General features: G+C 58.7%; 1 protein-coding gene across 8 annotated transcripts; it reads right to left on the reverse strand.

Annotated features, from left to right (window-relative positions):
• Window positions 1-466: 466 nt before the first annotated feature.
• On the reverse strand, window positions 467-26545 carry TSPOAP1 (TSPO associated protein 1). Of its 8 annotated transcripts, XM_019415639.2 has the most exons (32): window positions 25323-26544; window positions 24412-24519; window positions 23998-24126; window positions 23240-23419; window positions 22501-22686; window positions 21164-21241; window positions 20994-21077; window positions 20690-20779; window positions 20386-20508; window positions 20025-20129; window positions 18559-18609; window positions 18133-18153; window positions 17121-17325; window positions 16094-16266; window positions 14794-14909; window positions 14398-14507; window positions 10764-11594; window positions 10464-10615; window positions 9747-10124; window positions 9443-9661; window positions 8920-9105; window positions 7485-8348; window positions 6751-6850; window positions 6505-6659; window positions 5761-5929; window positions 5322-5393; window positions 4866-4898; window positions 4585-4688; window positions 4429-4500; window positions 4056-4166; window positions 3343-3404; window positions 1511-1625 (listed from the first exon to the last, which is right to left on the reverse strand). In XM_019415639.2, the coding sequence occupies exons 1-31, from the start codon at window positions 25656-25658 to the stop codon at window positions 3375-3377; spliced, it is 5571 nt and encodes a 1856-aa protein (XP_019271184.2). In that variant the 5' UTR covers window positions 25659-26544; the 3' UTR covers window positions 1511-1625; window positions 3343-3374. The 8 variants fall into 8 exon arrangements, with proteins under 8 accessions (XP_019271180.2, XP_019271183.2, XP_019271179.2 ...); XM_019415635.2 differs by lacking the exon at window positions 3343-3404 and having other exon boundaries at window positions 467-1625; window positions 24001-24126; XM_019415638.2 differs by lacking the exon at window positions 3343-3404 and having other exon boundaries at window positions 467-1625; window positions 8956-9105.
• Window positions 26546-27835: the final 1290 nt, after the last annotated feature.

Consider the following 27835-nt stretch of genomic DNA (forward strand, 5'->3'; position numbering starts at 1 on the left):
CGTTCTCCCATCTGTTTTTCTGTCCTCTCTCTGCTGTTCTAGTCTACTAAGAGTCCCCCCCCCCCCCGCCCTCCTGCTTTCAAGTGGAACTATATAGTTTCCTTGCATTTTTCTTACATCTGTTGTTTCTATGCACTTAGTACGGGAAAGTCAACATTGCAGGAGGTGTTCAGTCTGCCGCCCTGAAACTGGTGCCTTCTCTGGGGTTTCCCGTCCCCTCGCCAGGTCTCTTTCTTCCACCAGAACCCCGCCGCAACTCCAAACACCCGGCCCTGCCACCAGGGGCTCGGGAAGCTGCCACACCGTCTTCTGTGGAAAAGAAACTCAAGAGCTGCTTGGTGTTCTTGTCCATTCGTTTTGCGCCAGTCACCCTCGGATGTAACTTCTGAGTTCCGAAGTCAAGTGCAAAGCCCAGCACGACCCGCCCCTTGAGGAGCCCTTTGCCCCAGTTAGAGCCCAGCATGGATTTTGTGAAAATAGACTTTATTATAATAAAATGTCTTTTTAAACAAACACCCCCACCATTCCACACCCCTGGAGACCAAGGCCGGGGGTGGGGGTTCAGTCGAACGATCTCCCACCACAGTGAAGGAAACATGCAGAGACACTCACCCAGCCGCAGGGTTAGAGGGGGTGGTGAGGGTAAGGGTGGAGAGCTCTCTACCCCATTCTGGACAGGGAATGTATGAAAATAGCTGCATAAATCTGTCCTCTTCCTCAGCCCCCAGACTCCAACAGGGGCCAGAAGAAAATGATGCAAACGAGAAGTTGAATCCAATGAGCAAAATAAGGCAAACCCAACTCCTGCTTTCTGCCCGCTGGCCCCAGGGCCTTTGGGGGTGGGACACACAGGGGCCAGGAGGCCGGGCTGGCAGGGAGGGGTGGAGCACTATGGAGCGGGGTTAGGCCCGCTTTGGCATGGCCTGTCTCCTTCCTGGGCCTGTGCGGTGGAAGCGAGGTGGAGGAGGCTGGACTGAGGCACTGAGTATGTACATATATACAGGGTTCTGCCCGCCTGCCCCATGGGGAGGGGGCTCCAGGGGATCCAGTGCAAACTTGCCTTCAGGGAAAGGAAGACATGTCAGGATAGCCTGCGCCATCGGAGCGGGGAGGATCAAAGAAGGGACTAGCATCGTGTGGCGGGAAAGTAGGCATAGGTGGATGGACGGGGAGTCACAGGTCCTGGCTCTGTGACTGAGGTGCTCAGCAACCTTGACCGAGTGATTTCCTCATTCTGCGGCTCAGTTTCCCCTCCTATAAGAGGAAGGTGCCCCTCCAGAGGATTCATCCTTGAGGACTCATCTAGCTCTGACCTTCAAAGAGTCTCTGATTCCCATCCAAGTGCCACAGTGTTAACTCAGAAGAATGGGCGTCCAAGGCCTTCCCCACCCCGTGACCCCAGGGGCCTCAGGGGGCCGCTTCTGCCTGCAGGATAGGCCACAGCATCACTCCTTCTTCCCAGAGCCCAGTTTCCTTAGGAGCTGCTTTCCCTTGGAGAGGAGACCCCACACCTTCTCGCTTGTGCCCTGTGGCCCCCCCAGTTCAATTGTGGGGAAGCTGCCAGGGCCAGGGGCACAGGACCAGACTCTGGGCAGTAGGGGCCCTTGTGCTGAGCTGGCCCAGTCCTGAAATGTGAGAGAAAAGGGACAAGGTCAGGGCCTGGCTCCCTGCCCCAACCTGACACCTTCGCCCTACAATCTCAGGTACTTACAGCCCTCCATGTCACAGACCCATGGTCAAGAACCAGAGCCCCACTGCCCCCCCTCACTTCCCCCAACACACAGAGCTCAGAGAGGTGAATGTGTATGATGATGCTGAGGGAACACTAAGCTGGGAGTCAGAGGGACAGACATAGAGTCCAGTTCTGCTTCCAGAACCTGGGCAAGCCGCTCCCCTTCTCTGGGTCTTCCTAAAGGGTACTGGGGCTGACAGAGCTCAGGAGTCCTCGGACCTACCCCTCGGGATGGGTGCCCCCAATTCCCCCATGTCACCCCCTCACAGCAAGGAAGACCAGGACCACTTAGAAGCAGCCACCGCCGCTCCCCTGCCCCACTAGGGAAAGCAGTTCCTGCACCGCCTCACAGACAGAAGCAGCACGCTCAGCCAGTCCAGCAGATGCAGTGCTCCAGTCCCATGAGGAGGAGATTGGGACTCTTCCTTAAATGACCTCTCCGAGGGCTGTGGGGAGCCAGGGCCAGAGCCGCACCACTCAGCCCCACCACTAGCTCTGGAGGCTGCCCTGCTGCCTCTGTCAGCATATGTCCCCTGCTGAACCTCCTCCTAGCTCCACTGGCAACCATGAATGGCTCCCCTTGCCACAGGCCCAGCCAGTGCCATTAGTGGCCTAAAGGCCAGGGATTGGGTGAACAGGAGAGCCACCGGGAAGCCTCCCTACCTCTATTCCCCATTCCCACATCCTTACCTCGACCTCCTGTCCCTGGCACAGCCCAATCAGATCTTGCCCGCCAACGAATTCCCCACCCCTGCCCTCCAGTCCCTTCCTCAATGCCTGCCCCCGACTCACCACCACAGCCTGGCAGTCTCCTGGCCAGAGCCAGCCATAAAGCCCAGACCAGAGGCAGGAGAGCTGGGTGCCCAGCCTAGGACCCCCCAACCCAAGGCCCTGGTGACATGGCAGGGCCTGCCCTCAAAGAGGTTTGCCGGCACCTAGAGGCCAAGGTGTCTACCACTAACCAGCCACGCCTTCCCAGGGCTCCTTCCATAGCATCCCAGGAGGGAGGGGTTGCTGGGGAAACAAACGAAGGGGCCTCTGAGCCCCAGAGATGAATGGTTTGGGGTTATCTATGGATTTCAATCGTTTAAGCCCCCCTTTTATTCTCTCTGGCAGAGAAGATTGAGAATTGGAAGTAAAATCATGCATCTGATCCCCTAACAGGTCATGATGCAGAGGACAAGGGTGGGGAGACTATTATTACTGGTGGAATTACCATATCATCCTTCTGTCACCAATAATAATCACAATATTATAATACCATAGTCATATGGTATCATAATACACAGATGAGTCACAATATGGATGTTACACCACATTCTATAAGCCGCATGAGCTATAGAATATGAGGAGTCAGCTAATATGGGGCATTAGATACTAAAATGACATGTATTCCTATAGCAGCTGGCACTGCCCAAGGTAAAAACAAAAGGAGAGGATGATCCTGCACCCAGATCTGGCTCCACAGCAAGATCTCCCTCCCCCAATCCCTAGGAGAAAGCAGAGAAGCCAGGTCAGCTCCAGTATTCAGGACAAAGGAGTGCTATCTGATTATGGTGACGTAAGGAGTGGGGAGTCACATGAACAGAGGGGGCCAGTCCCCCACTTACATGTTGCTCTCTCTATATATATCTATCTCCATCTAGCACTGGACTCGTCTCCTCCTCACTCTCTGAAGAACAGGGAACAAAGAGAGGAGTTGGGTTATGGACTGACTCACATACTCCCTGCCCAGTCACCAGGTCACTCAGCTCACAGGAACTGGTCCTGCTTTGCACAGCCTTTGCTTCTGTAAATATTGCAGACAGATGCCCAGGGTTTCCCACTGGGGCCAGGACCCATCCCCTCTCCCTGCGCCGTCAGGCTGTTAACTCAGCTGTATTCCACCCACCCCAAGGAGAAGCAAGCTCTAAGAACAAGGACCCAGGACGCTTGCTGGGCCTTGCTGGGCAACTGGCTTTAAAAGACACCTGGGAGACAGGGTAGGAGGTTCCCTGAAACCCGGGCTATGACTAGTTACAGGTGTGAGGGCTAGAGGGGTCCTTTTTCACAAGGCCCCTCACCAACATCAGCCCGCGGGGCGCGGGTAGCTGGGAGAGATGGGCCTGGGATCAGGGTCACAGCCGTCATTCCTCTGCAGAGAGCGGCACATACTGGGAGGGAGCTGGCCCTGGCAGGGCTCTCCCTCGAAGCCTCACTCTGCACAGTGCTCCCCCAGATTATAGCCAACTGCTCCCCTCCCACAACACTGTCTGAGCCCCCACCACCACTCTGGCAGGGTACAGCCCCAACTCCTGAGCTGGGAGCCCAGCTCTTCACTGACCTGACTCTCGGCCTGGGATGTCCCAGGCTCCCTGTCTGAGCTGCCCGCCTCAGGTCCAGGGCCCTCCAGGAAGTTGGATGGAACCAAGCCCCTCTGTCCATTGAGCTCCCCCTGGGGAAGAGATGCTGATGAGGCTCAGATTAGGAAAGAGGCCTCAGCCCCACCCCCTCAGCCCTGGAGCCCCTGGGGGAACAGCCTGAGGTCAACGTCACTGTCATGGCCTGGTCCATGTCAATGCCTGGTCCATTCCTCCAGGTTTCCTTCAGGAACCCTTGCTCATCCCTGTCCCTGGCTCTGGTAGAGCCCTCCCTGGAAGGGCTGGTGAAGGGGGTATATATAGCAACTCCCCGCCCCCCCCCCCCCATGTTCTCACATAGTAGAAACCATCATCGTCCATGTCACCGAACACAGTAATGATGTCGCCTGCCCGGAAGGGCAGCTCTGCCTGTGGAAAGCCCAAGAGGCCGACGTCAGCCCTGGGGAGGCCCTGCACCACCCCCTTGGCTGGGCTGTCTGTGGGGGTCCTCACCTCCACATCCATGTTGGGGGAGCTCTCCCGAGGGTTGTAGTCAAATGCAGCCACCATGGAACGGGAGGATTTCAAGCTGGCAGAGGAGACCTGCTGGGGGTGGCCTGCAGGAGAAGGGGGAGAGGACTGGGGACTCTCTGGACCCCCTACACCATACCATCCTCCACACTGCTGAGCCCCTATTCACTACCTCTCCACTAGCTGCAGCCCTTGGAGAGAGCCCAGAGGGGCCACCCAACCCCACCTCTCCCCAGTCTCCCCTGCACAGGAATGGCCCCTACCTGCACAAAGTTGGGCAGAGCCTTCTGCCTCAGCTGTGGAGAGAATGTGCAGGTGAGCCCTGCCCCTCACTTCCCTCCTCATCCCAGGCTGGGGGTGGTGCAGGGCAGGCAGGATGCTCGGTCTCACGCAGGGGATACAGGAGAAAAGATGTTCAGGGAACAGAGCCCAGCCCTTTGGATTTGGTAGTAAACTAAGACCCAGAAAAAGGTCAAGGACTTGCTCCAGGCTGCACAGAATTTACAGTCAGGTGCTTTTTGGAGCAGAGGCCCCGGCAAATCACTCCCCGTCCCCATTAAAAGGACACTCCCCGGTGGAGGGAATGGATGTGGATGAAGGTCTTCCCTAATTCCCTTTACCTGCTCAAAACCCCACTCATGTCTCCCCAGAAAGCCAAGCAGTGCTCCCCACCCCCACTCATCCTCACAGGCCCCGAGGGAGAAGGGGGTCTCACCCACCTTTCTTGGAGCGGCGGGGCTTGGGGGGAGGCCCAGCTGTGCGGGCTGTAGAGTACACAAAGGGACCATTCCCTGATCCAGAAAGGAAAATATATGTAAGAGAGAAACTGAGGCAAGGGAAGGGGACAGAATAGTGTCTCTGGAGTCTCCTCTTTGGACTGTGCCAGGGTTCTTGTGCTCAAGTTTCTAAAGGGCTTTCCTCTCCCATCCTAGACCTCAAGGACCCAAACTTCATGGCCCATCCCCTCTGCAACAGACCCCCGTTCCACGTGGCAAGCTAACTGCTGTGGCCACACTGGCCACACTGGTCTCTACAAGGCTCTACAGGTTCTGCTAGACTCCGGATAAATGATGTTCCCTGGACATACAGATGGCTCACGAGGGACTGAGTTGGAGCTGGGGTGGTGGGAGGTAGGTAAGGGACAGCAGCAGGACATACCTGAGCCTTCAGTGAGAATATCTGGGGACAAATAACCCCGCTGGAGCAGCTGCTGTCTCTCTGTGGGACTGTCCACAGCCACCTCAGCCACCATGTTGCAGGGGATGTAGCCTGTCCGACCCCCACCTTCACCGCGGTAGAAGCCATCGGCATCCTTGTCCCCAAACACCTGAAGGCAAAGACCAGTCATCTCAAGAGGCCAATATGGCTTGCTCCCTGGCTCCAAGGCCCTGAGCCCCACAGCACCACACTCAGAATTGAAGAAGAATGTTCTACCTTCTGTGGGTCGTGAAACAGGAAACAGGGGGAAACAGCCAAGAATAAGGATTCATACAGCATCACTCACTGCCTGCACATCCATCCCCCCAGCCCACCCCAGGCTAGATCTCTGTAACTTCTGAACAGCAGCAAAAAGCCTGGAGTAAATACTTGGAGACTCAGCGAAAACTGTAACGTTACCAGGAGCAGTCGCACTGTGCGGTGTGCCCGGGCCACCAAAGTAACCCACACGCCCTGAATCTAATCCTCAACCATCTCTGGGAGGTGGACATGAACATCAGCCCCATTTTACCAATGAGGAAACTAAGGTCCAAAGCAGCTAGCGCATCTACTCAAGGTTACACAGCTACAAGTGTCAGAGTCAGGACTCTGGCTCTGGAAGCTGCGGTCTCCCCGGTGAAGGCTAGGACACCTCCAGTACAGGAGAGGAGAGAGGGTGGGGGACCTGGACAATCAGTCAGTCACCTTCAGGATCTGGCCCTCCCGGAAGGGGAGCTCCTCTTCCCCAGCGTCAGGGTTGGGTGACATTGACACCGGGTCATAGTCAAACAGAGCCACAAAGGCCCGGACAGGTAGGTCCTGGTAAACCGGCGCTTCTGCCGGGGGGCTCCTCAGAGAGGCTGTGGAAAGAACGATGACAGTAAGGTCTCGCCAAAGGGTTAGGTTAGGAAAGGCCCCTTCGGTCTCACCCAGCCCCCCTCGGGTGCTCACCCAACTCGGTACCGCCCGTCCTGGGGGCCTGGGCCCCTCTCCGCAGGGGGCCCCTCCGCCCAGAGCTGTCCTGCCCTCTGGGCTCCCCAGTCTCTGTTGCCTGCAAAGAGAGCGCAGCAGAGAGCAGAAGTGACACACCAGCCGCTGGTGGGGCATCAGCAGAGGCAGGACCCCACACGCGCTCCCCAGCTCTGCCCCGTCAGCATAAGCAGCACAGCAGAGCCGGGACACAACATTCCTCTCCTGGAGCCTGGGCCCAATCTCTCGGAGACATCAGACACCCCCACGGGGGGAAGAAGGGTGGAAGGGGAGACCCCGGCTCCGGCCACCCTCGTTGGTGAGTGCAGAAGAGGGAGGGTCTCAGAGCTGGCCAAGGAGCATGGGAGAGGAGGGCCTCTTCTCAGCATCAGGGTCGGGTGATGCTGAACATCACCGTCAGTGTCCTGAAAACGTAACTAAGCTAAGCACAGGGCCACCCTGCCCAGAGGCAGGGGGCTGGCTGGCGGCAATTGGCGACTAGCGGTAACAGAATATTGTGCATCCCAGTTCCGACAGGCAGAAGCAGCAAAGCAGTGGAATGCGGGTGGGAGGAGGCGGGTGAGGGAGCCCAGAGGCCCAGCCCCACCTCTGCGGATGGAGGCGGCAGCGTGGAATGGGAGTGGCTGGTGGGCAGCAAGCAGAGCCACCAGGCGGCAGCAGGCAGGGGGCTGCCAGGGTGGGCAGTGGGCACGGACCCGGGAGGGTGGCTCCTTGGCTCTGCCAGTCGCACCACGGCCTCTCCGCTCTGGCTCCCCCTTCTCCCAGGCCGAAAGGCGTGGGTAGGGGGTGGGGCCCGAATTGGCCTTCAGAGGCCCCCTGGACCTTCCTATGGGGGCCGTGCCCCAGGCCTCCCCATCTCCAGGGTAGCAGGAGCTGGTGATGCTGATGCCACCGCTGCCCGCCTCCTGCTCGTCCTCAGAATCATATTCGATGCTGATTTCCAAGCACTTGGGGGAGAAGCAGCTGGCCAGGCTAGATTCTGGAGCCCGGCCACGGGAGCATCTCCGGGAAGGGGCCGGCCGCCCTCTCCCACCAGCCTCTGGCACACCCTTGGTCCCCTCGCCCACAGGGGGGCTGCCCCTCTCCCGTGTGGGGCCCGGTCGTCCGGAGGCCTGGGGCCCGCCGTTGCTGAGAAGTCGGCTGCAGTGTTCACGGGGATCTGGGGACCGCCTGCGGTTTGGGGGCTTCTCAGGGGAGCCACTTCCTTTCCTCCGGATGCTTCCACCAACTAGTCCGGGTATGTCTTCCAGGCGGTCCCCACCCCTGCAGGGCTCTGGAGACAAGGGACACAGGCCAGGTCCTCGAGGCTGACCACTGTCACAGCCCAGCCCCAGCAATGCAGACTTGGGTGGGCCGGGGTCTCGAGAAGAACAGCCTGCCCCTGGCCTCTCCTCGTCTTCCTCATCCTCCCCCTCATCTTCCTCGTCCTCCTCTTCTTCCTCTTCGGGGATGCTAAAAAGCTTCTTGCTGCAGAACTGCTGGAAAGGCAGCTCCAGGATCTGCTCCAAGATCTCCTCGTCGCTGTCGGTCTCACAGAAGGGGTCAGGCTGGGGCTGGGGCTGGGGGGAAGGGCAGTGGGGAAGAGAGGTCCGTGGGAAGAGGAGACAGCTGTGACCTTTGTCCTCAAATGAGGGGAGGGGTTCCATGCAACCCCACAGCCCTCCCTCAGCTTCCTACAAGAGGAAAGACCAGAGAGGGGGCTGGCCCAAAGCCACACAGCAAGTCCAGAGCACAGCCAGAGGAGGAATTAGAGAACACACCTCAGGAACAGGCTGCACAGATGTTGGGGCCCGAGGGACAGGAGCCGCAGGGAGCAGACCACACCTGTGACAGCAGGGAGGCCTCCCCACCCCTCCCCAGAGGCTCCCAGAAAGGATCTCAGGAGACCAGGGTGCTACATGTGGCAGGCTGGAGCGGGAGAAGGGGCAGAAGAGGGCTCCTCAGCCTCTCCTTTCTTCCCAGGAGGGCAGAATCCTGAGTAACTTCCTATCTACTGCTCAGGACAGGGCCCAGGCCACACACCTAGAATGTTGCTGGCACTCAGTGGCGGTTGGAGCAGCTGCTGACACGAAGGACAGAGACCCGAGAACCAGAGGTCTAGGGCCCACGAGCCCATCCTCACCCCGTTACCTTGGCCCCATTCTCCCCGATGCTGTTGCCAACAACCTGCTTCTGGAAAGAGCAAGTCCTGGAACTCAGGTCCTCTTCCTCCTCCTCCTCCTCCTCCTCTTCTTGGATGTCTGAGAGATCGGAATTGCGGCCATGGTCCACAAGGGAGTTCACCAGACGGACCCCGAGCTCTGCCGTGTCCTCCCTCTGCAAGAGGTGAGACAAAGGAAGACAGAGGAAAGGGTTTGAGGAGGCATAGGGGGCTCCAGAAGGATCAGCCCTAGCTGGAATGACAGGGGTCCCTTGGCAGAGGGAGAGAGAGTCATGTCTCAAATGGGGGGTGTGCACAAGGGTGGGGGTGGGGGGAAGAGGATAGTAGCCAAAAGGAAAAGAGGAATCTGGGAAGACAAAGTGGCAAAGAAGCAGACACGGAGCACACACCAGAACAGAAACTAGATGGAGAGGACACCCAGATTTTGGCTGGCAGAGGCAGGGAGGCAGGCCCCAATTCTCTGGGTGGCCCAGTGTGTCCCCAGCTCCGTACCTCAGTCCTGGGCCTCAGCCCAGACCCTGCCTCTCCTCCGCGGCAGGCCTCAGCACAGGGCACCCGCTGGGCGAGAGCTCCTTGGGTGGAGCAGGGTGCCAGAAGGGCCTCTTCCTGGGCCAGCGGTGAAGCTGCAGGGTCAGGAGCTCTCTCTCCCACAGCTGGCTCGCGGGCCCTCCCGTCCTCTGAGGTGCCCAGCACAGCTGCCCCAGCCTCCTCCTGGAATGGTGGGTACTGAGGAAGGGCCCAAGCCCTTGGCCTCTGTCCCAGCCTCCACCTGTTCCCCCTCTCCCCAGCAGGGTACCTGGGAGCAAGGTGCTGGGGGCTCCTCGGGGGATCCTTTTGCTGCCTCTCTGGGAGGGCTTGCTGGGGGGGCCCCAGGGGGCTCTCGAGTTCCGTGGGGGTCAGGGCGCCGGAGGGGAGAGCCGGGGTCTCCAGGCCCCGGGGAGGCTGGAGCGAGGGGTGGTCTGGCTTCCGAGCCCGGCCGCGGTGAGGGGCAAGAGACCGTGGCTGGTAGGCAGGCCGCCACTAGGGCGGGGGGGACAGGAGCTGGAATGGAGTCAGCTGACTCGCCGTGGGGTGACATGGTGCGCACAGCCACCTCACGGCACACTTGCATCAGCTGCAGCTGGGACAGCTCCACCAGCACGCTGCCTGCCGTGGGTGACGCCACCTCCATGATCTGCAGGTAGAGGGTAGAGGTGGAGGTGGCTGAGTCGAAGACACGATGATGGTTAGCAACGGCAGTCAGCATTATGCCAGGCAACACACTAAGGCCTTGGCATGTCTTATCTCACTTAATCCTCCTGGCCACAGGGCTTCAGTGGTGGCCTGGTGTTTGAATCACAGTCGTCTGCTCTCAAAGCCCATGCCCTCGACCGATCTGCTTGCCCAAATGGGCACCCAGTGCCCAAATGCCAGCGGCAGGGCATCTCTGTGCCAGGTTGGGGAGATGAGGTCTCTGAGCACGGCAAGGAGAGACCCATATCCCAAGGAGAGACCCAGAGTCCCCAGGCCATACCTTTTGCCCATCAGCATAGATGGCATAGCCCGTGACCCGGACGCCATTGGAAGTGCCAGCAGCATCAATTGTTACTGGGAGCCAGCTGATGATCAAGATTCCAGGGGAGGGTCCCGGCTCAATCTGCACATCCAGGGGGGCATCAGGTGGGCCTGAGGGGGGGACGGTACCAGACCCAGGTATGCAGGGCACTCACCTGCAGAGGCACCAGCCTCGTTTCCCACCTCCCTGAAAATGCACTTCCCCTGGTCTGGCCTTCTGAGTATTACGGAGCGTCAAAGCCCAAGCAAGCCTGCATACCTGCTGGGAGTGTGGTGAACTGCAGGGTGGCAGCCCGCTGCTCCGGCCTTTCCCAGCCTGGTTCCCAGGACTCTCGAGGTGGGAGCTGAGCCTCCACTCGGGCCTGATAGAGAGTACCAGGCCGCAGGTGACAGAAGGTGGCCCAGTAGGTGCTGGGGCGGGCAGGGGGGCACTCTTCCCCATTGAGGTAGACGGCATGGGCCAAGTTGCTATTGCCGGGCACCCAGGTGATCTCAGCAGACGTGGCTGTCAGTCGATGGACCCGCAGCTGGCTAGGTACCACCCCGGCCCGGGTACCCACCACCAAGCAACAGCGCAGAGGGTCGGAGCTGCCCTGGCTGGTCAGGGCCTGCACAGAAACACGGAGGGGCCCAGCCCGCAGGTCCAGGTTCTCGAGCACAGCCTTGGGGGGCACCCCCGGCCCCAGGGCCTGACGCAGCTCCCCGTTCACGCAGATATGGTAGCCGCGTAACTCCACTCGCTCAGGAGGCGGCTCCCAGGCCAGCACCACACTGTGGGCCAGCTGCCTGAGGACCACCAGACCCCGTGGGTAAGGCACAGCAGGGGGCCCGCCCAGGCCCTCAGGCTGGGGGCTCAGACTGAGCTCGTCCCCCGCAGCCTCGTCCTCAGGTCTGGGCTGGCTGCGTCCCCCGCTGCTCTGGCCCCCGCTACTGCTGCCACCCCCGCCTGCACTCAGGAAACTGAGTTCGGGGCCTGAGCTGTGGGACAAATCGGCCAGCTCCGGAGGGAGGGAGGTCAGGAGGTCATCGTCGGACACACGCTCTACAAAATTGGAAGGGACCAGGCCCCTTCGGCCATCCATGAGCTCCCCTGGCAGAGGGAGGGCAGGGAAGGGGAAGACAGAGAGGAGGTAGAGAAAAACCAGTCCAATAAATGCATTTTAGCAACGGTTAGTGGGTGATCTTAAGCATTTGATCCAAACCAACATTTATCTGTGAGCACTTTTAAAAGGCAAGAACACTCAACATCTGCAGTAGAGGAGTCATTGCTAATATTCGTAGGTGTAATAACAGCACTGTGGTGATCTAGGACAGCGCTTCTTAAATGTTAATGTGCATATGAATCGCCTCAAGATTTGTTAAAATGCAGATTCTAATTTAGTTAGGTCTGGGTGGGGCTGCGAGTCTGCATTTCTAACAAGCTCCCAGGTGCTAGCACCACAAGGCTCTCCGAGAACCATGTTCTGAGGAGATGCATGCTGAAGAAGGGCTAGGCGAAATGTCATGATGTCTACAACTCTCTTTTACATCACTTTTCATTTTTAACCTACAGATGGAAAAAGCAAATATGGCAGAATGTTAACAACTGTTGAACGTAGGTGGTGAGTATATAGGTATTCGCTGTATTACTCTTTCATTTTTATGTACATTTGAAAACTTTCAAACTCCAAGGGACTGAGTAGTAGGGACAGGGGCGCCCTTGAACTTCCCTTTGTGGAAAACAGACATCCTCAAAGGGAGAGGAAAGCACCACCTGATCAGGGTAAGGGAAGGACTCTTTAGCCACAAAAGGCCTAAGTGCCAGAGAACAGATTCCCATATGGTTCTAGAAGGGATGAGGACCCATAGCGAGCCTGTGTCTAGGAACATGACTGGTGGTCAGTCCAGGCGCTGACCAAAGGTAAGTTCCAGTTCCCCTGAACACATGACAACAGAGGGATGTCAAGGAAGGAAGAAAGTGGGCACACAGCATGCCTTGTCACTGCTAATTTGGGAGAAGGCAAAGGATTCCCAGGGGACAGATCAGCCAATGGCTGCTATGCCTTATTAGGAGGAAGGGAAAGCAGAGGCCAGGGTTTAAGAAAGAGGGTGCTGAAGAGGAAGAGGTCTGAGCTGCAGTGGGGGGACTTCCAGCTTCCCCAACACCCTCGCTCTCTGCTTATGCTAGGAGTGGGGGAAAGCATGGAAACTTGAAGAAACAATAGTGATTTTCAATACATTAGAGAATATAAGCACTTGTAGTGAATCAAACGGTGACCTCCCAAAAGTATGTCCACATCCTAACCCATGGATCCTGTGAATGTGGCCTTATTTGGAAAAAGCATCTTTGCGGATGTAATGAAGTTAAGAGGCCTGAGATGAGATCATCCCAGATTATATGGATGGGTCCTAAATCAAATGACAAGTGTCCTTATAAGAGTCACACAGGGAGAGACACTGAGAGAAGAGAAGGAGGAGGTAACGTAACTACAGAGGCAGAGACTGCAGTGACGTGGTCACAAGCCAAGAAGCACCTGGAACCACCAGGAGCTGAAAGGGACAGGGAACAGAATCTCCCCTAGGGCCTCCTGAGGGAGTGTGGCCCTCCCGACACCTTGATTTCAAACTTCTGGCCTCCAGAGGTGTCACAGAATACATTTCTATTGGTAATTTGTCATGGGAGCCTGAGAATATTAATGTCAGCACTAACACTTAAGAAGGTAGGAGCCTCCACGCTAAGCACATCTACCGCCCTGATGGGCTGGCGCTAAAGCCCTAGTCAGAGGCAGGCACACATTCCCGAAGCTCGAACCACCGACAGCAGTCCAGGCAGGACCAGACATAGAAGAAGCAGTTGCTTAGCTAAGTGTGATGACGAACATGGCATCCCAGCCCCTGTTGTCTCCATGCCTTTAAACCTATCCCAGATCGTATAGTTCAAATTCTAATCCTTTGTGCTTAGTGAACATTTGTGTTCCTGCTGCCCCCCTCCAAGAAAAGTTGTTGGCTTCTGGGTTTTTGTTTTTGTTTTTTTTTTCATTTAAAAAGTCGTTTTCTGGGAAATATTTAATCCCACTTTCGGTCACCCATCCCTCTGAGGAGTTTAGCTCTTCCCCTGCAGTTCACGGCAGCTACTCAAAGAACAGATGCAGGGCCCGGGGAAGGCATGCTGAGTGGGCACTGAAGACCTGGCCTTACAAACCCAAAGCTTTGGGTGTTACGGATTCAGATCTAACCTCTTTCCTAAATCCCCGCCCCTGGTTATGGCCCTCACCCTGCCCTGCCTACACCGCAACCCAGTCTCAGCCCAGGGCCGTTCTCCCCGCTATCTGGCCAGGGCCAACCTGGGTCTCCCAAGACCATTTCTTCGGCAGGCCCCACCCTATTGCCCAGTCTCAGTAATGGGGCTTCTGTTCAGGTGTCTGAGCTTCCCACAGGCCCTGGAGCACTGCCCTGAAGCCCACGCCCTGCCTGGGCCCTGACACCTGCTGACTACTCATTGACACCCTTTCCTGGGCTCTGGACCCTAGTTCTCCCTCCCCCACGCCCAGCTGGAGTCCAGCTTCAGATCTTTGCTACATGCCCAACTTCAAGGTCACTAGTGTTAAGCACTGCCATGCCCTGTCTGGAAGCACAAAAGCAAATTCAGCCAAAATTCCCCGTGACCCCATTCATCATCTGGACTGTGGTAGGCACTGCCCTGCCCTGCTTGGGGTAGGTCTGCAGTCAGACAGTGGCTCCCTTTTCTAGGCCCCTTCTGTGTGGGCTGCCAGGTCTCTGTATGCCTTTTTGCTGAGTCTGAAACGTCCTGGTGGCCTGAGCATGCCAGGGAGACCGTGTGGGTGGGTGGAGGTCTTTGTGAAGAGGGGCTCAAAAGCAGGGGGATGGACAGAATAACCCTGCCACCTTCCTACCTTCAAAAAAGCCATCCTCGTCCATGTTGCCATAGATGTAGATGTACTCGCCAGCAGTAAGCGGAAGCTCTGCCTCTGGGTTCTCATTGGGGCCCTCGAAGGGGTTGTAGCTGTTGAAGGAGGTGCAGAGGAGGAAGAGGACAGCGACCCACATCTTACCTCCACATCCCGTCTCCTCTCTCCCGCTGTACTAGGCCTTTATGGAGACTTGGTTGTTCACCGTCAGCCAAGTAGAGCGCTAACTGTGCCCACCTGGCCCAACTGGGCAAAGAGGACATGTCCAACTGGGATCCCTGAACGACGCCCGCCACCTCCAGAAGCCTCTATCTTCACCCAGCCCCTCCTCCCATACACCCCAAACGCTAGGAAAATGGGGGGCCGAGGGGAGGGTCCCACCTATAGCGTGCTAGGAACACCTGGATCCTGGCTCCTCCGCGGCTGCCCTCCGGTGCTGCTGGGAGCAGGGAGACACTGTCTGCCTCCAGCTCCTCCACCTCACTGGCTGTGTCCACCTGCAGGCAAACAGAAAGGGCCAGTCCTCTCCAGGCTCAAGGGCCAACGGCAAAGCAGACAGGTTTCCAGAATGAGCCAGAGGACCTACTACTTTGAGAAGGGAAAGACAGCACATGCTGGACAAGGCCAGCAGCAATGAGCCTCCGTGTTTTCTAAAGCAGCACCCAAGCCAGCAGATCCTGGCAGAGCCAAGCTGCCCTGGCAAAGGGGAGAGAGTATAACCTGGATCTCTCCTGAGCCCTGGCCTCTACTGTACCATCCCAGTAAATATGACCACGTTCCCCACTGAAGAGGAAGCCAACCACTCTGATGCACAGTGGGTGTCCAACGGCAGTTTGTCTCTTTAAGGGAAAAACACGGCAAAGCACTCCGACTGTGAAGAGCTGGAAGTCAGGAGGCAGAAGGTCCTGAGAAGCCCCCGTAAGGGGGGCACCCAGGGGGCAGACAGCGCAGCCCCTCCACGGCACGGCCAAAGCCCGCACCATCGTTCCATCCCACAAGGGGGCAGCAGAGGTTGGGGCTGGGTTCCACCGCTTTCCCCAGCCGGGTTGGCAGGGCTGCTCCTGCCTTGCCCCCTCGGATTTCTGAGGTTTAGGAAGAAGTAGAGAGAGGGACAAGGTGATCAAGCACTTGGTAATAATAATAGCGGCCACACGTTAAGCACCTACTGCGCGTCCTGCAGTAGTGCTCTTCCTTTTATCTTTTCATGTAACCCTCACGACATTTCAAGGCAGGTCCAATTAGCTCCAAAATCCAGACAAGGAAGCCAAAGCCCAGAAAGAGTCAGACACTTGCCTAAAACAGAGCTGGGATCTGAATCCCAGAACCCGTGTTCTTTCTCACACAACCATCTGCTTCTGCTACAGACACTCACATGAACAGTCTCATTATATGGATCCTGGCGCCCAAGCGTCTCCCTCCATCCGGCTCAGGACTCCAGGGCCTCTGTGAGCCCCAGAGGGGTGGGGCTGGGCGGCCCAGAGTAGGGCCGGCAGGTGAGCCCTGGAGAGCAGGGCAGCCTCCACCCGAGCTCCTGGCCCATAAAGAGGAATCTGCAGGCCCTTCTCTCCCAGGGCCTGGCTCCACTTCCCAACTTGGGCCCCCACAAGGCCCAGCAGCCACCCACCCCCTGGGGACCCCAGAGGAGAATAGGGCCAACCTCAGGCCCCTCCCCAGCACTGACCTCGGGTGTGGGGCATGACTTGGGGCTGTTGTGGACGGATTCAGAGCGAGAGGAGTTGGAGAGGGACTCTGCCTTCTTGGCCGTCCTTCGAGGGACCCCGACAACGGTTGCAGGGGCAGGCTCAGAAGACTTTGGGGTGCAGCGCCCAGGAGAGCCCGGAGGGAGGTCAAGATCTAAAGAGAAGATGGCACATGGGATCTGTGACCTGAGGAGGGACTAGGGAGCAAGGGCGGGGGTGGCTGCTTGGATATGGGGTCAGGCCCTCCATAGCCATGTTTCCTTACAAGAGGGAAATATTTGAGGAAAACTTACTAAGTAGAGGTGGAAGTGATTTACATACATTATTTCGCATGATCCTCAGAGCAGGTCAATGAAGTGCACTGAATTATTCCCATCTTACAGCTTAGGAAACCAGAGCTCACGGGTTTAGCAGCACACTCAAAATCACATGGGCTGAGGGGCGCCTGGGTGGCGCAGTCGGTTAAGCGTCCGACTTCAGCCAGGTCACGATCTCGCGGTCCGTGAGTTCGAGCCCCGCGTCAGGCTCTGGGCTGATGGCTCGGAGCCTGGAGCCTGTTTCCGATTCTGTGTCTCCCTCTCTCTCTGCCCCTCCCCCGTTCATGCTCTATCTCTCTCTGTCCCAAAAATAAATAAAAAACGTTGAAAAAAAATTAAAAAAAAAAAAAAATCACATGGGCTGTTAAGTGAGAGGGGCTGGAGATTCCAGATCTGACTGATGCCCAGCCCAGCTCTTTACAAACCCTTACTGCCGGCTGCTGATTCCTAGTGCCCAATTCCCAGCCATAACCACAGAGGTCTTGCTGAAGGAGGGGAACAGTGGTTGAGATGCCTGGCCAGACTCCAGGAGAGCCACTCTTGTGATCTCATTTCTCCCCCATCAGAGCCTTATTCCAGCCTGGCCCTAACTTGCCGAGTGACTTTGGGTGAGTTGTGCGCTTTCTCTGACCCTGAAGTCTCTGCTCTATACAAAAGCATTCCAGACAAAATGTCACTGGGGTCCACTTACCTTTGGGGCCAGACCCACGGCAGGGGTGGGGGGTAGAGCAGCAGCAGGGGGGTGGTGGGTGGTCCCCAAGGGTACTGTAGCCCAAGGCAGAGGTGAGTAGATCCAAGGGGCCAGGGTGCAGGCGGAAGGCCTGGAGCTCCTGTGCCAGGAGGCTGAAGCGCTCTGTTTGGCTGCGGCACTGCTCTTCCAGCTCTCGAACCCGGACCTGGGCCAAGACCTCCCATAAGCCACCAGGCCCAGCAAAGCTGCCCAGTCCATCCTGAGCCCCCACACCAGGCTTCAGCTTCCACCCACCCAGCCCTAAGCCTGGGCACCAGCCCTCACCTGGCTGCCCCACTGCCTTAACAGTGTCTGAGCTGGGGGTGAAACACCAGAGCTGTGGGCGGCCTTCACTCCCAACCCTCCCCCAGAAGGGCTAAACCCACCCCCCACTCAGCACACCCTCACACCCCAGGCAGTGGCACTCGCTCCTTCCTGTTGCTCCCGGGCCAAAAGGAATGGCTCCCACTCCCAGCTCCACTGCCAGTATCTCCTCAGGAGTTTCTTTGGCTCTGCTGCTTGTCACCCTCTCAGTCAGTGACCCAAATCCCCACCCTCAAGAGAGATCCTGCACAGGAGCTAGGGACATCTTTGTGGCAGGAAGGAGCCAATTCTCAAGAATTTTTCTCAAGCATCAGAAAAGTCCCAACATTTGGGACTCTCTCCTGGCCAATATCAAGAGGGTCACGGGTTAGACTGGTGAGGAACTTCCTCATGGTCCGAGCGGCTATGTTTTAGAGGAGGGTCAGCCCCGCATCTGCCAGGCACTGTGGCAGCTCTGGGCCGAGGAGGTGGCCCACACGTCCTGCAAGAATGCCAGTCCTTCTACAGGTTCTCGGGTCTGCTACACCCTCCTCTGTTCCACATGAGAGCTGGGACCACTGGGCCCTGAGGCAGGAGACCCAGCTCAGGCAGCCTGGACAGGTGCATGGGAGGGGACAACCCAGGGAGGTGGGGGGTCAGGAGGCTGTACCTGCATGGAATCCAGGGTCGACTATGGCAGGAAAGGAAAGCAAAGAGGACAGGTTAGAACCCTTCACCCTGCGGGTCACTGCGCAGAGAGGGAGAGAGGGAGCAAGGGTCCAAGTGGACACCACCTGGTCGGCTCCCTGGACTGACTGAGCAGTTCCTAAATGGAAGGGTATTTCAGGTGAAGGCAGACTCTGGGGGTGGGGGGTAGTGGGGGCTGATGCCACCAGACCCAGGAGCCCCTGCCCAGCTGTGTCCCTGCCTAAGAAGTAGGCCACTAGTGGAAGGGATTCCCGAGGCTCTGGAGCACCTAAGGGCCCTTCCTTAACCCCACACCCTCCACACCCACACAGTCCATTCCAGCCCTCTCTGAACGTCCCTGCCTTCTCCCCAAACTGGTGTTGCTGGTGGCCACTTCCAAGGACCCTACCTCCAGCAGCTGCACAGCCCCTTCATGTTCCCTCTTGGCTTCTGCCTGGGCCTACAGGTAGGAGGAGGCAAAAGTTGGAGAGGAAAGGTGAGTAACAGGGGAGGAGAGAGAGGGAGATGGATGGGAGGGGGGAGCCATAAGGGCAAAGCGAGGGAAGAAAAGGAAAGGGGAGCTGGGAAGGGGGAGGCTGAGGGCTCCTCCCTCCCAGATTCCCACCCCAGAACCATACCTTAGGTCAGAAGGTAACGGTGTCAAGGAGAGGCACGTCTGATACTGTTTCTCTCTTTCTGGGACATCCACCCTCTGGGTTTCCCTCCTACCTCTTGGGACGCTCCTTCTCAGCCTCCTTCACCTGCTCCCTTTCTTTTGCCCCTTTTGAGTGTTAGGGTGCTACAGGGCACAGGGATGGGCACAGGGCACTTCACACTCTTCGCTCTCCCAAGGAGTCCCATCTAGTCACACGACTGGACACACTGATGACTCCGAACCCTATCTCCATGACCAACTTCCCCATGACTCCAAACCCATAGATCCAACTGTCTTTGAAGTGTCCACTTGTATGTTTAACACATAACCCAAACTTAGCCAAGACAGGACTCAGAACTCAGGACTCCCTAACTCTCACACCTGTTGGCCCTTCATCCATCACCTCCTAGAGAGTGAAGAGCCCCACACTCCATTAGGGTTTACTCAGCAAATGGCTAAAAGAAGCAGGAGCTCAACTAGAATCCTATGGAGTTTTGTCAATTCCATCTCTAAAATATACTTCAAATCCTTCCACTTGTTTCCACCTGCATCGCCTGCACCCTCATCCAGACGGCCGTCATCTCCCGCCTGAACTGCAGCAGCCCCAACACCTGACCACCTGCCTCCTCACCCACTCCCCCAATCCACCCTCCGCAGTGCTGTTCATGTGATCTTCTAAAATGATTAATCAGATCATGCTACTCCCCTGCTTGGGACCTGCCAACAGTTTCCAACCCCTCAGAGAACAAAATACCCACTCTTCTTTAAGGCCCGACAAGATCTGGCTCTTGCCTATTCCTGCTGTTCTAACCTATTATAATCTAGCCAGCTGGTCTGGACCCCCGTGCTCTTTCCTGCCACAGGGCATTTGTGCTTCGATTCTCCTACCTGGAGTGCTCTTCAGCCGGCTCCTTCACACCCTTAACGTATTAGAGGCCTTCCCTGCCCACCTCTCTAAAGTGGCCCCTGGCCCCACCCTAGTCACTCCGTCACACCACCCTGCTCACTTCCCCCCACCAGGGCCCGTCAGTGACTGGGGTTGCCTCACTTGCATATCTGCTTATTTGCTGGTTGGCCTGGGACCTGATCTTTCCCCACCGCTGTCCCCAGTGCCTAGCACAAAGCCTAGCACTCAGTGGGTGCTCAGTAAATGCTCACTGGATGAGCAGCTGACTGAGGAGTCCAGCAGCCTACCACCCTTCCCTCACCCCTGCCCCCACCTGCTGCAGCCTCCGGACCTCCTCCTGCTTCTCCTGCAGGCTGATCCGAGCCTGCTCATGCTCCACCTCGAGCTGCTGCCTCCTCTGGGCCACCTCCCGCATGTGCTAAAACACAAGACCTTGGGTCAAGGCCAGAGCCCGGCTCCACCATTTCTGTAGATCTAAGATGTGGGAGCTCTGGACACCATGTGTTCCAGATGCCTTCTGTTAAGAAGGAAACCGAGGCCAGAGAAGGGCAAGGCTGGTGGTGCCAGGACTGGGGCTCAGACCCCAGTGCCCCACATAGGGCACGTTCTACCGTCCCACTTTCTCCTTGCATCAGGGACCAAGACCCTCCCCCCCACCTATGCAATCTCCTCACCTTCAGCACCTGCTCCAGGCTCTCCAGCTTGCTCTGCAGGCCCTGGCTCTTGCGAAGGGCCGAGTCCCTCTCCTGTGTCACCCCCAGGAGCTGGCCCCTCAGCTCTGCATTCTCCCACTCCACCTGGAGAGGGGGGAGTGGCAGGGAGCTGGGTGTGTGAGCCTTGTCCCAGCAGCTCCCTCACCAGGGGGAATAGTACCCTTCATACTCTGGCCCAGTTCAGGGGGCACAGAAGACAGCCCCCTGCCCAGGGACCAGGGCCCCAGCGAAGCCCAGCCCCACAGCCCGTGGGCAGAACCGCTACCTGCTCTTTTTCCGTGGCTCTCCCACTGAGCCGAGAATTCTCCTCCACGAGGCGGGCATTCTCATTCTGGGCTTCTCTCAGCTGAAGTTCCTGAGAGACCAAGGGAGCTCTGGGCGGGGGTCTGGCACCTACACCCCTCCTCTCCCCACACAGAGGACCCTGCCCTCCCAGACAAGGTCTTCCTCCCCCACCTGGACCCTGCGCCAAACAGGACAGGAGAGCCCCGAAGGACAAGAAGGGTGAAAGCAGAGCTGAGAGGGAGCCCACCACCTGGCTGGCCTCGGGGAGGCCCTCGGGAGCTCACCAGCTCCTCACATCGCCTCTGCTTTTTCCGGGCTTCCTGCTCCAGGCTCTCGCATTTCTTTCGCTTCTTGCTGAGCTCTGACTCCTGTGGGGTCGGAACCAAGGGCTCCTCATGTGAGAAGGCAGACCTGCCCACAACTGGTCGCCTCCAGCCCTTGACCTGGGACTTACCAGCTGCTGCACCCTCTGCTGTTTCTCTGGCTCCCCTAGGCCCGTGGGTGGGTTTTCCACATCCTCTTGGGGCCTGGCCTGCAAACGCAGGGGGCAGTGCGGAGGCTGGCACCCAAGAACAGGGCCTCAGGGCAGCCTGCCCCTCTGCCCAGGCTGTCTGTGGCAGGCTCCCATGCCATCTCACGGTCAGCAAAGAGATCCCTGCCCAGGAATGGGGGCTGTAGGGAAGGGGGTGCTGCCTGCCCATGCCTCCAGCTGATGTGGGAGTGCAGAGGCTGTGCCCCTGTGTCCTCCAGACATACTGCTTTGAGATCCTGAGACCCATGTGTGCCCTGGGAGATGGGTCCCTTATCCAGGCCAAAGCTTTCCCTTTTTAGCTTCCAACAGCAGCCCTGCTCTGCACTCAATAACTGTCCTGGGTGTCCTTCAGTGACTGGCAGAGAACTAGGAGGCTGCCTGAGCCCCCCAGGGATGCGGTGCTCCCAGAGCTACGAATTCTGGATCATCCGAACCTGGGCTTTGCCTAGAGCAGTGCAAGCCTGGCCAGACCCTCCTCCTAGCTTCCCCCAAGCCCACCCTGTCGCGCTTCAGATTTATCTGTGCAAACTCTAGGGGAGGACAGGCCTTGATGGGAGCCGCATCTCCCTCCCTGGGCCAAGCAGAGGGGCAAAATCTGAGCAAGAAGGACCCCCACCCCCACCCCGCACCGAGGCCTCGGTCCCTATGGAATCCACCTTCTCCCACTCCTGTTTCCAGAACGAGGTGAACCTAGGTGCCGACCCAGTAGAGAGGATGGAGAGGAGCCAGACCTATAACTTCTGGGGGTCCGGAGTGGGCTCCCAAGCCCTCGCGACAGAGGCCGCCTACGCCCAGCACCCAGCGAAGATCGCTCGTACCTGGAGCCGAGGGGGACGCACCGCCACCCCCGGGGAGCCGGGGCCGGGCCTGGAGGACCAGGCGGGAGCTGAAGGGGGCGTCCCCGCGCTTTGGCGGCGGCGGCGGCGGCGGGAGGCGGCGGCGCGGGCTGGGACCCGGGCGGCTGCCAGGGCAACCGCGGATTTGCGGCCGGGCCGTACCACTGGCGGCGCGGCAGGGGCGACGGGGCGGGCCCCGTGGGGCGCAGGCCTGCGGAGGGCGGACCCCGAGTCGCCCGGGTCCGGCTCAGCGCAGGTACGGGCGACCCTGCCCCCTGGGGTCGGGAAAGCTCCCCAGCCCTTGGAGCGCGCACGCCACCACCGAGTCCTCGGGGCTCCGAGCGCTATGCAGGGAGAGATACCAGAGCCTCCCCCACCCCCATCTCCGGACGCCCACACACCTGCCCTGGCGCCAGAGCTCACCTCTCCCGGGGCGCCGGGGGCGGGCGCCCCTGCTCTGGCCGGGGCAGCGGGGCCCGGGGGCCGGGGCGGCGGGGGTGGCTCCTGCTGGTTGCGCAGGGCGATCTGCCTCTGCAGCCGCAGCACCTCCCGCTGGGACTCGCGGAGCAGCCGGTCGAAGTCCCTCACGTGGAGCCACTGGGGGCCCTCCTGGTTGGGGGACACGGAGAGGAGTCAGGCCTAACCCTCGCCCGCCCCCCACCATCCCCGGCGGAGCCCGCGCTCCTCGGTGCCGGAGCGGCTCCGATGCGCGGGAACGTGCACAGCCTCCCATGCATACATGCCTGGCCATAGGTGCACGCGTGCACAGCCACATGCTTCCGCGAGCCCGTGTGCAGACCGTCAGAGTAACTCATTTACTGGGCACTCACGGTGTGCCCGGCACTGTGCTAAAATGCCTTGTGAACATCGCTCCACACAAGTGTGAGGTATGCGTGGATTCGTACAGCCAAACCCGCTGGCATACAGCCTGAAGCCTGGAGCACAGAAATTCCCAGGTCTGGGATTCATAGCTCCACCCCCTTCAGTTTAGGCTCCTTCTCCCCGCTCCCACCTGGGCCGTTGCCAGGGGAACCTACTCCCCAGCAGCTTCTACCTTCCCGCTTCATTTGCATCTCATCAACATCTCGTCCACATCCCACCAGTCAGGCAGGTGGCCCTGCGGAGGGCTGAACTGGAAGGGGTGACCAGAGCCTCCTCGCACCTTGCCAACCAGGGTGAGCCTGGCCTGCAGCTCCCTGCACTCCCGCTGCAAGGCAGCAATCTGCTTGTCCTTCGCCAGCAGGGCGCTGGCTGTCTCACTGAGGTCCCGGGCTCGCTGATGGGCCAGGGCCTTCCGGCACAACTCCAAGCTGGCCCCAGGACGGGGCACAGGGGCACTCACCTGGCCAGAGGAGGAGTAAGGCCAACGGTCATCTGAGGGCTGGGGCACTTCTCCCCACTCCTCAGCTCCGCCCAATGGAGGGATTCGGATGAAAACCTAGAAGTTGGCCTCCTGCTTCTACCCTGTATCTGGGGCTTTAGGGGACCACTAGCCTCACTTGACCCCATCCCAGCAATTCTCAGACAGGACTGGAAGGGTTAACTCCACATCCTAGTTTAAGCCCAAAGGCTGCTGCTAATTGAGGGCTGCCACTGTCATGGGTCTTCATCCCTGCCCCCACCAGCCCTTCACCCAAAGATGAGCTCAGCGGGAGGCTGCAGCCAGCACCAGCACGTGGTAATCCAGAAACCTGCTCCCCGCCTGTTCAGGAACTCCCAACCCTTCCCTCCCTCCTGTAACTCCAGAAACCCTCAGCCTCCTAGCCCAGCCAGCATTTGCCCTTTCTACACCGTGGCCCCTGCGTTCCCGCTTTCCTGGGTGCCAGGAGTCCATGACTCCCGAACCCCACTCCCTCAGGCCCAGCCTGGCTCCCCTCTCCCTGGTCACCCAGCCTCCATCCAGCAGCCTCCCATCCTCACCACCTTCAGGTTAGTCTCCTGCAGCTTCCGGGCCCTCTCCTCCAGACGCTTGGCAATGACCGCCAGCTCGGCATTCTTCCGCTTCAGCCTCCGCACCTTCTCCTCTGTCTCAGGGAAGCTGCTCTTCCTCTGACAAGGGGTCAGCCAGAATTGGGGTGTGCGGAGAGCACCCCACAAACCCAATCCTAACTGTCCAGGACTTGAATTGGAGCCCTGGGCTCACAGTGGAGTCCTTGGGTACGCTAAGTGGGGGTTCACCCTCTCTGCATCTTGGGATCATATCACCTCCATGCAGCCCCCACTTGGAGGGATGCTTTATGGGATGAGGAGGGCACTGAGGCAGAGGGCTGGGGTGTCTGAGTCTGCCTTCTCCCAGCCCCAACCAGGACCCAGGACTCTCTTTCCAAGCCTCACCAGCATCTGATTTTCCTCCTTAAGGATGGCACAGCGCTGCTGCAGCTCCCCCAGGGCCCTCAGCAGCTCCGGATTGGGCCTGTCCCCAAAGCCCATGCTCAGCTTGCCCTGGCATGGGAAAGGACAGGACACGGCACCTCAGAAACACACCCTGCCTAGTCAAAGCCCTCCTATGGAAGCATCCTGCCCCCCAATGGTCTAAGGAGACATGGAGACGAGAAGGTTCTCCCCCATGTCCTAGGCCTTCAGAGGGGAGCATGGGAGGCCTAGAAGGGGCCCACACCGGCCTCCCCTAGCCCTGAGACCCTCTCTGCTAGTCCCCAGTTCTTTCCATCTCTGCCCATTTCTCCCTGGGAAATGCCAGCTCAAGCTCCCAGCCCCACCCCTCCAGGCTCCTTCTGGCTGCTCTGGCCCCTTGCTTCCCCCAAAGCCCTGGTCCCTCCATCTTCTATAGGAGGCTGCTCACACCTACCCCAAACCTTGTCCTTCCTGGCTCAACCCAGCACTGAGCCCCCTCCCTTGAATCTGCTTCCTCTGGTCTCTGATTCCACCATACACCCCCACCACCCCCACCTCCCCCAGGATCCTCCAGCCCCCAAGGACAGAGACTCTCAGAGGAGGAGACACAGACAGACAGACTGTTAAAGAAAGACTCACGGAGGGAAGGGGCAGGGGCAGGGCCAGATGTAGACAGACAGGCAGAGAGTCAGAAGGACAGACATATGGCAAAAAATGGAGCCACTGAGATTCCTGCCCAGAGAAGGGATGACACACAGTCACAGAGAAGGACCCACAGACAGAGACAGGCCAGAAGAGGAGGAGTGGGCAGCGGGGTTACATATCGTGCCCAGGCTGGAGGGCGCCAGTAGAGGCCCCAGCTTGGAGACCCCAGCCCTCCCCAGCTCCCTTACCTTAGGGAGAGCCTCCACCTCCTCGTCCTCCAGCCTCGGGCAGCTGGGTCTGGAGCTTGCTGCTTGGTGCCCCAGGCTGCTCAGCCCGGTTTTGGTTCCTTCAGGGTCAATGCCCCCCATAGCCCTGGGGCTCTGGGCTCCCTCAGGCTCCGGCTCGGAGCTCTCCCCAGGCCTCAGCTCTCCAACCTGCCCAGCTGCCGGAATCTCAGCAATGCTTGGGGCTGCGCCTCCGGGTTCGCTCCCCTGGCCTGGAGTCCAGTTCTGCCAGGCGGGCAGGGCCCACGGCTCCATGGCTCTGGGGTCCCCCAGCTGTGGGAGAGGTGTCAGTTGCTCCATGATACTGCCAAGGGGCCCCAGGACCCAGGCCGGGGGACATCACCCAGCCAAATGGAGGGGCTGGCGAGGGTCATGCCAGGCCAGACCCTTTCCTCTCTGAGCTCTTGGCTTCACCGAGGCTCCATCCGAGGTTGGCTGTTCTTCCTCACCCACAAAGGAGGCTGCAGGAGTCCGAGCTTCCAGAGCTGAAGCTAGGGGTATGCGAGCTATGTTTGCTCGTGGCTATGTGTGTGCGCGGGTGTGTGGAGGAGCGAGGGTGTCCCCGTGGGGGCAGGGAGGATGTGCAGAGGCCACCAACAGCAGCGCCTGGCTGAGGGTTTGCGTGTGTCTCCAGCCCTGTCTGTTCAGGTCAGCGCTGTCTTGTGTGTGTTTGGAGGACAGGTGCCCCCACTCGTGTGTGCTGGGGGTAGTGGCTCTGTGTGTCACCGTCTGCCTGTTTCGGAGTTACCAGTTGTTTCTGTATGTGTGTGGGTGTCTGGATTGCAGGGCTGTGGCAGTGTGTGATGCTGTCACTGGTTGTGTCTGAGCAGCTCAGTGTTGTGCAGCCGTGTGCATCGGTGTCATTGTGTGTCCGTCAGCGTCTGTGAGTCTGGCTATCCATCACGACCCTCAGCCTGGCTAGGGTGTGCGGGAGCTGCTGGGGGTGATCCTCGACCGTCCGCTGTGGTCCTTTATCTCCTGCCCCTCTCTCTGCTGCTGCTCTCCCGCTTGCTGGGCAGTCGGCTGGTCCTAAGGAGGCCTGGGTCGGTGGGCTGCTTGCCTCATAGTCTCTGTCCCTGCTGGCCTCAGCTCTGGGGACTGCAAGGGTCCCCTACAGTCCCGGAGCCCCGAGATGGTGGGCGCAGAGGAGGGCTGAGCCTCAGAATGGGGGTGATGAGCAGGGGAGAGCCAGCCCTCCCCTCCCCCTCCCTGTCTTCTCCCGCCCACCAATAGGAAGTCGGCTGCTGGTTTCCATGGTGATGGCGCTGGACTGGTGGGCTGGACCAGCAGGCAGGGTCGGGACAGAGGGAAGAGCAGGTTCCTCACGGGATCCCAGCCCAGTACCCGCTACATGTGGCCTCCCGCCCCTCTTCCCCACACGCCCCTACGCCTTCCTTGTACTGAGGCGAGGGGGCTGCAGATGGTGCTCCCCACATCGGCCCCAGCCCAAGACCAGTAGAGACAGAGACAGGAGGCGGTATGACAGATAGACAGAGCCAGCCATGAAGAGGGGCAGGTAGAGAAAAAATGGGATTTGAGATGAAACAAAGAGAGAGAGAGAGAGACAGAGAAATCAAAAGAATGAAAACAGGAAGATAGAAGCAGAGACAGTGATAGAAACTGACTGAGAGAATTGCTTCAGCTTCCTCCTGGCAGACTTCATTTCGGGGGCAATCTGGCCTTCTTGCGCCAACAGGGGGGACAACACAGGCTGTTGGGCTGGCTTTGCCCCAAACGGCAAGGAAGTTCATCTTCCGTCTAACCTTAGGCCTTTGTGCTATGGGAAAATGGCTTTGGGGGACAAGGACATGGGAACTCTCCTACCCACAAGTCAACTTGTATGTGGGGGCGGGGGCCTAGATGGGGTCCCCAGAGACAGGGGTGTTGGGAGGGGCCTCAGAGAGGCAGCCCCTTTCCCCTCTGAACGTGGGACTCAGTCCAACCGCACACAAGCCAGTCTCTGCCGAGGTTGGGGGCCCTCGTGTGGCACCCTTGGGGAATAGCGGCAGCAGCACTGAACCACAGGGCCCCTGCGTGTGGGCTCCACCCAGGCTGACGGAACAGCCGAGGAGTTCATGGGGATGAGGTGACATCCTCACTTCCCTAAAGTAGTGTGTAGATCAGCATGTGCACCACTACACGCATGTCGCTGGTGTTTATGTCAGGGGACATATGCATGCCATTATTTGCAGGTATGCGTATAGAATAGGCATATATTTATGTCAGTGTGTGTGGGAGGGGGCCGTTGTATTAGTTTATGTGTGTACACAGAAGCATGTATGTGTGCATGCGTGCTCTTATGTTTCTGTGGGTCTCATTGGGTATATATGCGTGCATGTTTCTACGTGTGTGCCATTGCATACATGTCTGCTCGCCACAGGGCGTGCTATTCTGTGTATTTGAGGGAGGACTTCGAGTGTAGAAATTACAACACGTATGTCACAATACATGTATATGCGTGCCGTTACATGACATTA

This window comes from Panthera pardus, unplaced genomic scaffold (genome assembly GCF_024362965.1).
Source record: "Panthera pardus isolate Hobbes unplaced genomic scaffold, ASM2436296v1 HiC_scaffold_3, whole genome shotgun sequence".
In the NCBI taxonomy this organism is placed as follows: Eukaryota; Metazoa; Chordata; class Mammalia; order Carnivora; family Felidae; genus Panthera; species Panthera pardus.

Excerpts from the sequence above, each read along its gene's own strand:
- TSPOAP1 (XM_019415634.2), bottom strand. The coding sequence starts at position 25,658 with ATGGAGCAACTGACACCTCTCCCACAGCTGGGGGACCCCAGAGCCATG. Across the intron at positions 22,687-23,239 it reads GGCTCACCCTGGTTGGCAAG|GAGGGCCCCCAGTGGCTCCA; the intron begins GTGCGAGGAGGC and ends TCCCCCAACCAG. Across the intron at positions 20,509-20,689 it reads GAGCCACGGAAAAAGAGCAG|GTGGAGTGGGAGAATGCAGA; the intron begins GTAGCGGTTCTG and ends CCCCCTCTCCAG.